The following is an 11,476-nucleotide window of genomic DNA, read 5'->3' on the forward strand; positions in this document are numbered from 1 at the left end:
ATTCCCGATTGCCAATTGTTTCTCGATTCTCGAGGAGATGGGCATCCGCCAAAAATCCCTGGGAGCTGAGGAGTCGCATTATGAGCAGGGCAACCAAAACAAAAAAAGGGAAAGGGATCGGAATCGGAATCGGACTCGGACCACTATAAAAGTCAATATCTGGGACAATAAATTGCGACTCCTTCGATACAGTTGCGCGCCGCTTTTGAGTTAGAGTTCGTGGCGAATCGTTCGCCATTCGAGTTTTCCTATTTCGGTTTAGTTTTCCATTTCATTTCGTTTTATATGCCCGCTTCGCCGAAAGTTGTCAACGGCCATAAACGCCAGCCACCCACCACTTTCCCTTGACTTTTCACTGAAAAGCCAACGCCAGCCGCAGACTTTTCCCCTCCCCCGCCCGCTTTCCATTAGCATAATGTCTGATTCGCCGATTTCCCAGGCCCTCCACTGCGCTCCTCTCACTTTCGATTCGCCACAATTCCATTTTATTTATTTGCCGGCCAGCGAAATTACATTTTAAAAAGTTTACTTCTCGTTTGTTTTATTTGTTTCTGTTCCAGGGGGTACAACAAATTTTTATTGCTAATGTATGCGCATGGGAAATTGATTCCGGCCCCCAGGTCCGAGTTTTCCCCGGCTAGGTTGTTTGAGATTTTCCATCTTAATTCTGCGCGACCTTGGCGGCGCTTCTTAATTGTTAATCGAGTGCCAATGCCATGTCAGCGGGGCGACCTTGGCCAGAAGTAGGGGATCCATTACTCTCCACAAATCTGGTTCAAGAGCAAGAACCGAGGGGGGAGAACTGCGAATTTCTTGAGGATCGGCACGAAAATAGATTGGCCACAGCGAAGACATCTGGTTCGTATAAAATCGAAATGGAAATGGAAAACCCCTCTTTCCCTTATCTCTATCTCAGCTTGTGAAAGAGTTCGCGCACGGCACAGTGATCATCGGGATCGATGGCTCCCATGGCCACTTGGTACAGTAGGGCCTGCAGTATGAAGGGCATTCGCTGGCTGCGATCCATGTGGCACCAGGCTAACCTCTTCTCGTTTCTCAGCGACGCAGCTTTGGCAGAGGGAAAAGCCTCGCGAAAACTCCTCGTGAAACTGGCGCTGAAATTCTCGTAGGGGGTTTCCTTCAGGTCATCGCCTGTCAAGGCTTTCCACTGAAAACGCAGCTTTGCCGCTGGCTTCAAGGAGTTCCATGATGCTGACTTACAAGTCGATGTTATATAATCATCGTATATGGCCTTGGCGCTATCCTCCAACTTCTCGAGTTCCTTATCAGAGGCTGGATTTTCATCAAAGTCGGGTTTCTCCTTGCCTCCAGCCAACCTGGACTTGTTTGAGCATTTCTTTTGGGGAAAAAGACCCTTTAAAAAATACACAAGCGTGGTGTTGAATCCCTCTCTCTGATCATTACTATCCTCTGAGTCCTCTTCAGAGCATTCGTCTTCCAAGGTATAACTCGCTTGACATCCGAAATTCCTCTTTTTATTAGAACACTTTGGCTCCTCCTTGAAAGTCACCCTGCTTCTGGGCTTCTCCTCGCAAGGATCCTCTTCCTCGGGGCAATTCTTCACCTGTTTCTCATTTATATCATCGACTTCTTCATAGGCCTCGAAAATGAGACCCAATTGGCTGCTGTTCAAGTCGGAAAAGCGAATAAGACGCGGCTCACACCTCGCCTCACCGTCGTAGGTAACCAAGGGACCTGGGTACTTGTGCCTGATTGTATAACTAGGACGTGTCACTAGTTCGACCGCTATATCCACTTCACATTGCACTCTTTCAATAAGCAACTCTTCATCAAAATCGGAAGGCGAAGGCCCGGAGCTTAGATGGTTAAAAATCTGTTTTAGTAAGCAATACAGGTCGGCACTTAGAAATTTGCAAAACATATCCATGGCTAAATAATGTATGAAATGTGTATTTAAAAATGATGTTTAAAAAAAATATCCCACTGAATTTTGTACTTTAACTCGGAGCTTACTAAATATGCTACCAAAACTCATACTTTCCCATGTTACCGATTTCAAAGGAATCCCCATTTTGCCCTGCCTAATTTAGTGTTCATGAAAATATATGGCTCCGCATTATAAATGCGAAAAATACTCGTTCACATAAAAATCAGACGGGGGCGGGACCGAATATGACAGCAAATTCTGCTTTATTAAAAATGCTGCTGTGGCTGCAAGAAAAAGAAAAAATATGGAAAAAATATCAGAATAGAAATAAAAAGACGGGACGGAAAGGAAACATTTGGATTTCCACATTTATTCGCTTCTCTCCTCGTTTATTTATGATTTCTGCTTATTATCAGGGGCGGGGGTTCGGGGAATCGCAATTGGAACGTTCATATTCATTCTTCCGATTAAGCAGTTTTCATGGTCATCGCCAAGCGCTCGCGAATCATGGCCGAAATAAAATAAGTGGCCTAAATAAAAAGCCAGCGGGCTGAAGGGGCGAAGTAAACCTCTCTGCGCATATTACCCACCGATCCGAGCACCGAATAGCTGCAATTATTGAAATTAATTTCATTTATTACATCATGAAAATATTTCCCGGCCAGCGAGCAAAATATTTTCGCCACACGCTGTCCTCTGCAATTAAGGATTGGACATTGACTTGTCTGCCCCCTCGTCCTTCCAGTGTTTTTGTGTGCGTAATTCGAAGTTAATAACGTTGAAATAAATTCCCCATTCGATTTGTATCGCCCCCATTTAGCGGACCGACATTTGCCAATTGCCCAGGCCAAAACATGACCAGGCACTGAAAGAAAGAATGTTAAAAACTGCACTAAGGTATCAATAATGCATCAACATTATATATATTTGATTCTTCAAGAAAATCAAAGCGTAAAATATTTTTTCTTAACTCCATAACTTATAAAGGAAGTCAAGAAGTACATACTTTAATATTCACATTTTAGTACTCACTTGTATCTTTAAGAACCATTTAAAGTGTTCTCTTCGTTATACATTTATTTTTAAGTACATCATAATTAATCTAAGTCATCTTTCCACTTCTCTCACTGTACAATTATCAGGAGTCCAAAGCATTTCGGTGAACCACCTATAAAGTCTGCACTTAATTGCTATGAATACGAATATTTGCTCGATATGACATATATGTCATCATATTTTTTGGGGAAATTTATGAGGAACATTTGGGCTGGATGAGGAAAGAATACGATTTAATAATGTTTTTCGTATGTGAATAACGTATAACGAAGTTCTGCAATCTCCAGAGAAATTCTGCATTATGAAGCGGGATTCCCCCGGCGAAGATGAGCTATTCCTCCGCATTTTCTCGGTTGTCCCGGTTTTTCCGATTTACGATGGCTAGGTGAGCTGAAGTGCCGTGTTCCCGGCTAATGGCGATGCGTCGGCCACAGCTCCCAGAACAATAAAATTCCCATTTAGAAGTCGCGTGAAGCTTTCGCACTCCCTTTGCACGATTTCCCCAAAAGAAAAAGCGCCGGAAAAGTGTGGCAACAGCAGTTTTCCTCGGCTGCGTGTTTACGTGGAAACAATTTTTATGGCATGTCAAAAACCTATTTTAATGCTTTTAATGAAAGCGAATTTTATTGCATTACTTTTCGATTTTACTGCCCAGCCCCGCAGCCCCCGGAAAATCGACAGGGGGCGTAAAAGTGCACTCAACTCAAAATGTTGACAAGATCGTAAAAAGTTTCGTGAGGAAAACAGGAAAAACAGGTGACACGGCAAAAACAGAAGCCACCGCAAAAGTGGAAAAACTTGCCCATAACAAAGGCCACTTAAACTGCCAATTGTGGTGGCTTTTCGCCGGGTTTTCCATTTTCATTCCCCAGAAAAAGCATTTTTGCATAAATTCGAATTTCGCTGGCGACGGCTCCCGAAAGTATGCTTTGAATTTTTCGCAGCAGCCAGCTACCTTTGCCAAATTCATTTGACCAGAAACTTAAGTTATATTTTGGCGCCCGGCCAGCAGAAAAGGAGACATGTTTAGTGGCACGGCAGCAGCGACAAAAGCTTTCAGCCATAAAGGATGCAGGATGCAGGACGCAGGATCCGGGCAGAAAGTGCGGAAAGGGTGCTCCACACACGTCGCCTGTCGGAGCACTCAATGTCACCAGATTCGGGGGCAACTGCAGTTCCAGTCGAAGCCGGCGAAACAATGACATGAGTTTTGGACGCACTTTTGCTCTGCGAACTCCTTGCTCCTTGACAATCCATATTGCATGCATTAAATATCTCATCGCACATATATGTGGTGGAGCAGGAGCCACCAAATGGATTCGGGGTCGCCCGTATTGACAGGGTCAGTCATGCATTGTTGGCCGGCCAAAAAAGCGGTCGGGATGTCAACTGCAGGACATCTCACAACTTTTGGCCCGGCCCAATGAGCTGGGGAGATGGCAAATGGGCTGTGGAGGTCTAAAACAAAAGGAGATTCCTGCTACGTTTTCGCACACTAAAAATTATTAGTACTTATAATATAAAGACACCAAATATGGGATCGGATGGTGCTGAAATATCCAACTGAAATCTGCAGGGTCTCAAGAAACTGCGAAAGTGTCTAAAAGTATGCAATTGTAAAAAGCGTACGTCCATTTTTCACTGCATACTTTTGGGCACTCCTGTTAAAAATTTCTGTAACACCCCCATGGGTTTCTTCTTATTGGACTGAATATACTTAGCTTTGCATTATTTTAATTGCACTTCGCGGGGTGGCTGGGAGTGGGAACCCAATCGCAGCCAGATACTCGTATCTATGGCCTCCTCAGCTGTGTGACGAATCCTCCTCCCAACCCAAAGAAGTGTCATTAGCCGGGATTCGTTCATAAAAAGCAATGGCAAATGGCAGCCGCAAGTGACAAAGTTAGAGCACCGAATTCGTTTCATTGGCCCATAAAAAATAGCGAAAACAAAATGCAAATGAGTTTCGAGGCCGCGCGAAAAAAGGTGGAACACTTTTGCAAGTAATTCTCGCCGCCGGAGACCCTTGACATTAGATGCCTTCTCCCTTTCCCTTTCCCTTTGCCCTTACCCTGCTTTCCCGTCGCATATAATTACAGTTATTTGTGTAGCTAATTAATTGCTAATCAATCATAGGACGAAAGCGAGACGGTCCCACAGACCCACAATAAAAAAGGACGCGCCGTTGTTTGCCTGTCAGCCAGACGCAAAAGGACATCTCAATCCCGGGACTTCTAAGTATTCCCCCTCCCAAATTGTCATCATCGCCATCCTGGCCGACCCAACTTTTGTCCAGAGACAAAAGCCCGGCGAAAACAAAAGCTTAGCAAAAGATTGATCACAGCAAACTGGCGAGCTGCACCTGTTTGCTTACTCACGGTTATTAGCCAGGACACGCAGGATCTGCGATTTGAGGGGGCTCAGAGGCGGCGGCATGCAAATGGCCAGCGGCAGCATTACACTGGGAATAATATAGTACTACTACTTTTTATAATTTAGGTTTTAAGAGACCACACAAGTGCACAAAAAATAATATATTAAAAAGTACTTTTTTTAATAAACTATTATACCGATTTCAGGTATAGCGTTTTCTATATGATACAACGTTCAGAGGTAAGTGAATTTTCTGAGTGCATCCCCTCGCTTTCTGAGCACAAAAAAGTGTCAGTCCTGGCTCGCTTTTTTGCACCTTGCCAGGATTGTCAAGTGCTCGAGTGGATCCCTGGGCCAATCCCATCCCATCCCGTTGTCCTGCTCTTGTCACTGTCACTCAGAGCTGACGTCAGCCTCCCAAGGACCCGCCCTTATCCCTTTGGCCTGGCTTTTCCTTCGGCCTTTTTTTGGCGCACATTTTATTTTACATAATTTGAACATTTAAGACGTGCCTGGGCATAGACAAGCGGCTTTAGTCTTAGTTTATGCAGGCCACTCGGCCCTGGTGGGTCCTGCTCCTGTCCAGCTCGAGAGGAGAGCGCAGTTTTCCCCTCATTTTATTATTAAAAGGCATTCGCATCCTTTACGCCCCAATGAGTTTTATGAGCCCCCGGCTCCCACACTCTCGGCCTGTCAATCCGGGGATGTCTTCATCTTTTATAGAGAAAATCAGGATGTGGGCTGTGCCGTTTAGTGCTGGCAACTCACATTCGTATTTGTCAAAACTTGCACGTTTGCCGTTTGCTGTTTACTGTTTGCTCTCTCGGCCTGCAGAAATTTTACAGTTAACCCAAATTGTCGGCAATTTGGCCAAGATGCTGTTCAAACGGCTCCTCTAACCAGGACTCGCCGTTTGATGATCCTTTCAATTCAATTGTTTGGCGGTGGGCGGGGGCTGTGCGTAAGTGATAGTAAAGAGCATTCATAACGCTTTTGATGGCTCTATATGGATTCGGGGATGTGGTAGTTGGGGGTTCAGAAAATATATGCTGGCAAAAATAAATATCTGTCGAATAAAAAAATTATTTATAATAGCAATATGGGATTATTTTCCAAATTTCTTTTCTAAAAAACCATTTAAAAAATTGTCTATGCAGCGCAAGTTAGTTACAGACCGCACTCCAACTTCACCGCTCATAACGCTAAAAGCTTTCTAGCGCCCAAATTTCTTATTAATTTTTAAAAGTTAAAATAAGAATTGGTTCTGATAATCAATATCCATCTACTTACCAAAAGTTTTTCAAATCTGAGCAATAATTGAAATGTTATAAGCAAATAAAGGGTCCCATCTCTGAAACAGCAGATTTGCTGCATGCAAATCTCCATCTCCCTCGCACTCCCTTCAGCTTATAGCGTTAGTTCCTCATTTATATTTATTTATTCGTATCATAATATTTTGTAGCCTTGTATTATATCTTACTTAAAAATACGTTGATTGAGCTTAACTTTTTCCAGTTTTGATACAGGTTCAAAGGTGATGTCATGACTGGCAAGAGAGGTTTTTCAGGGGATGGCTGGATATTGGGCTATTAGCAGGGGGATGCGCTTTGACCCTCCGCAGGACACCATTGTTGCTCGGCTGATTGGTAATTCGATACAGTTGTTCGATTGCCGTTCGCTTTGTGTGCGAATCTTTGGAACCATTCGAAGCGCGTCGCCGATTGAGGAAAACTTCTCCGCTTTCCCACTCGACGAGCATCCCCTGTGCGATTTCCCTCGATGATTTTCCATTCTCCCCGCTATTTTTGCCCGTGGCTCGTGTCTCTTGTCTCCGGTTGGCACTAATTTTCCTGCTTGTCGCGCCGTGCGAAACGTATAAATAATTTTATTTTATTTTTGTTTTCATTCCATATCAATACTATTTATGGACTAATGGATTTATGGCCCCTGCCCCTCTGATCCCGGCCCGATTGTGTATCAATCGTTGTCATCGTCCGCGGCACGTGTGTTGTTGTCCCGTTTCCTGATCCTTTTTTATTTTTGCAGGGATGCACATCCTTAATGTCCGTGCAATTATGAATATTTCGTGTGGGAACAAGCGCCTCTAGGATTTTTGGCTTCCATGCTCGAGAGCGATTTCTTGGCGGCTTCTTATTATTCTTTCATTTTGCCAAATTGTTTTCGTTTTATTAAATTTCTTTACTTGATGGTCCCTTTTCGCTTTTTCGGTTATTATTATTATTCCTACGATTGGCCAAGAGAGAAAGGTTTTGCCTTTCCCTCTGGGCCAACTTCTTTTGGCTTTTAATAAATGTCCAGCCAGCAGCTGAAGCCGCTCGTATTTCGTCTGCCAGCAGCTCAAGAAATATGCACAAATTAATTTTCTTTTATTCCAGCAAAGGCAAAATTTAAATCAACCAAGTCGGGGGGTAGAATACGTCATGTCCACTGGAGGAAGAACAGGAAAAGGGTTTTCCCCTCCCTGGGGCCCTTGCTGCTGTTGTTTTTTGGGTCCGCAGGACACAACTGCTGGCCAAAGTCGGGAATATCCTTAGCCAGTCTGCCCCCCAGTCTGCCTCCTCGCCAGTCTGTTATGAATGCAAATTAAAAGTATACAAATCTAATAAGTTCCATTTAAGTTGCTTTAATTTCACTCGTTTGCCTCCGCCTCTGCATTTGCATTCGGAAATTGTTGCTAATTGTTGAGCTTTTAGACAGCGAATTTTTAACGCAAAGTGCACAGCACTCTCTCTGAGACGTTTTATTAAAATCTCGGGAAAAGGCATTTTGCATTTAGCATTTGGATTCGCTGAATGCATTTCCTCCAGCAAATTGGGAATTAATCAGGGGCGCTTTCAACTCGTTAGTTTATTTCTGGAACTCTCAATTATGAGAGATTATATATTTGCAGAGAGTTTCTATGAGTTACTAAGTGAACAAGTACCTAATAAATTACTCCGCAATGCTTATGGATCTAATGAAAATATAAATATTGGCTGATGGAAAACTATATACCCTCATAAAACTCCAACTTAATTATTTTCCCCTAAAGTAATCGAAGGTCTGCAGTCTAATTTTTACCCTGCACTTTTTCGGGAGGCCAATGAGATGCGCCCCCAAAGTATCCTTTGATTGACTAATAAAACGCTACGTGATCTGATTCCAGAAGGTTGCCAAAAAATTGGCCACTCAACGAAGGTAATTCTCGCCTCCCGTTTTCCTGCACCAAAGGTAATTCCCCGGCTGGACGTATGTGACGCACATGTTTAAGCGACTCCTGGATGCCCTGGGGCATCCTGGAGAATCCACCATCCAGATGTCACCCGAGAATTGCGAGGACTGATGATGATGATGATTCCGATGGCTGTTGATGATGCCGAAAGGCGAAATAAACTTTGTAAAATGTTGCGACTGGCATAAACAAAGTGCTTGTGCCCTTGGGTGGTGCGGTGGCTCGGTGAGTGGGTGGTTGGGTGTCCGTCCTGCCACCCTTGTACCTTTCCCTCTGACCATATGCTGCCAGTTCACCCAGGGGCTGTCGTAGGTGTAACTGCGTGCGCCATAAACTTCGGTAATAGACTCTGGGCATCCCAAAAAGGGACACCATACGATGTGGGCACACCTTAAAGGAGCTGGCCATCACCTCAGGCCCTCGATTCTGCTGAAATGTGCACAAATTTTCATTGTCGACCGACAACCCAAAAAACCAAATCTCCGTAGATGTCCGCACATTGTCCGGATCCGTCTCCCTTTTTTATACACATAGAAAAGAGCTTTGGTCAAAACGTATATATATTTATATACATTTTAAATCACTTATCTTAAGTTTACTTACTAAATTCAGTGTGACCATATACCAAAAAGTGGCAGATGCCTATTTTGTGGATGGAGTGACCTTGCAAACAGTAAACCTCCTAAATTTGGGTTGTATTTAATAAATGATTATTATCAAATCTTTATCAAAATAAATTGAACCATTTGGAAATCTTACTAACAAATTTGGAAATCTTCTCCCATTTTTCTCTCTGTGTATAAATGTGTGTGTGTCCTTTATAGTTTTGTTCATTTCATAAATATGCGTTTTGTCCTTTTTTCGGGGGACGCAGGCAGCCTGCGGCTTCCATAACTTGAAGGAGCTGGGCTCACCTTTTAGCCGTCCCTTGTCCTTGTTTTGCCCATAAGCAGATTCATAATTTGATCCTGGGGTAAATACATTTTATTATGCTTTTATGTGTGAGCCATCTTGCAGTGGAGTGTCCAACCTTGGGACAGGTTGGCCACGATGGCCATGTCCTTTAAGTGCAAACTTATGAATTGGTCAAGGGACTTGTGTGCCAGAATGTCCTTGTGCGGGAGTCTGTGGTGGTGGTTCGGTGTTTGTCTTTAATATTTTGCCTATAAACATATTTTTATTTATTTAGGTCGAGCAGAAAACGAACTAAAATACGGTCCCACCTACCACAGCTGCACTTGATGGCCCATACATATCGGCTATATATAGTCTAGATGGTATATGGCCCCTGGTACTCGAAGGTATTGCGCGCGGCAGCCGAGCAAATCACTTAACACTTTCACTTCAACGCTAAATTAATTAAAATTTATACTACAGCAGCGGCGAGTGAGCAAAAACAAATAAATTAAGTAGGCGTTAAAATAGTTCATATTTCATTGGGCCTCCGTTTCGGTAGAAAACAGTGAAAAAGTGGAGAATCCAATGTGGCAGGAGAGTCGTCGGCAACAATTGGCCAAGTGCTGACAGCCCAGATAGAGATACTTGCTTTTTGCAGATGCAGATACACAATGTATCTACAAAGTCAAACTCTCGTGACGCCTCGATGGAAGCACTGTTCTGCGGAAAACTGCATCTGCGCATTTGATTAATTTCCCGCAGACAGCGACAATGGGCTAAATGAGGTAGACCAATTAGCCAGAACAGGCCGCCTAATTGGCCAGTGAAATAGAGCCTAGGGCCCACCTCCCAATCCGCCGCTGCACGCCCACTGTCGAGAAATGGAATCACGATTTTGCACTTTCGGTTTTAGGTTTTCGGTTTTATTTCACTCCTGGGAGCTTGTTAGCCAGCGAGAACGTGAGCCAAGACGCTCCGGATTCCCAGAATGATGTGTGTTGCGTTTTAGATGTGCGGCTCGTGTTGCGTAAGTCGATAAAAATTTCATATTTATTGACCATTAGCACCTAGGGCCCAGCTGAGTTATCTGAATACTGTGGCTCATCCGCTGGGGGCCCATCCTCATCCGCAGCCTCATCCCCGTTTCAACGTCGAACGCCGAGTGTCGACGAATGCAAACAATTCGCGTCGACATCTTGTCTGCATAATTGCAACACATACTCGCCGGTGAGATCTGTGAATAAATAGCTGCCAGACGATGGTCTATATGGCCGGTAGTCTGGGGACCACGAACCACTGGGACTGAGACTGAGACTGACACTGACGCCAGCATGTCGGCCCGCCCCTGCCACTCCCACAGCCCCCGCCCCGGTTTTCCGCCCTTTCGAGCACCTCGCGCGTCAAACTCCCCCTGGGAAAGTGGCACCTTTGGGCCACCGCATACTTAGGTGGCGTCAACCTACTTCGCCAGACAGTGGAGGTTCCCTAAAGGCGCTAGAGATGGTTCTTGAGATAGTATCAGGCAATCCCAGGGATACTTACCCATATGTATCTGAAAAACAATCCTCTAAAACATTCATGAAAACCACTTAATAGAATATTTTCAGAATCGTTTTTAAAAAATGTATCTCATAAATGCAGGGGCATACGAGTCCGCGAAAAAGTAATGTTCAGCTTGTTTTGAAGAATAGTTTCCATTGTAAACACCCTAAAATCCCCCCTTATCCAAAGGACACTGTGGCCATTGCCGTTCCTCGGTCGAAAATAGTTGCCAACACGGCCCACAAATTATTGTCACTATGCGGGCCTTGTCGCCATTGTCGCACCTTTCGGATTGTGGCGCTTTCGACATGCGAGTGGCGCTGCGATAATGCCGATGCGATGTTGACAGTTGCAACAGCAACAGCAAGTGCGGCAGCAACAATTGCAGCTGCAACAATGCATCTTGCTGCGGAAAGGTGCAACCACTTAATGCCGCATTATTTGGCACATTTCAACGGGGCGAAAGG

The 11,476-nt window shown here is 44.3% G+C and overlaps 1 protein-coding gene across 1 annotated transcript; it reads right to left on the bottom strand.

Moving 5' to 3' along the window:
• Positions 1 to 524: 524 nt before the first annotated feature.
• LOC108025130 (uncharacterized) lies at positions 525 to 1,994 on the bottom strand. The gene has a single exon (XM_017095398.3). The coding sequence runs from the start codon at positions 1,907 to 1,909 to the stop codon at positions 908 to 910; it is 1,002 nt and encodes a 333-aa protein (XP_016950887.1). The 5' UTR covers positions 1,910 to 1,994; the 3' UTR covers positions 525 to 907.
• Between the last annotated feature and the right edge of the window lie 9,482 nt (positions 1,995 to 11,476).

Source organism: Drosophila biarmipes, chromosome 3R, assembly GCF_025231255.1.
Source record: "Drosophila biarmipes strain raj3 chromosome 3R, RU_DBia_V1.1, whole genome shotgun sequence".
Lineage (NCBI taxonomy): Eukaryota > Metazoa > Arthropoda > Insecta > Diptera > Drosophilidae > Drosophila > Drosophila biarmipes.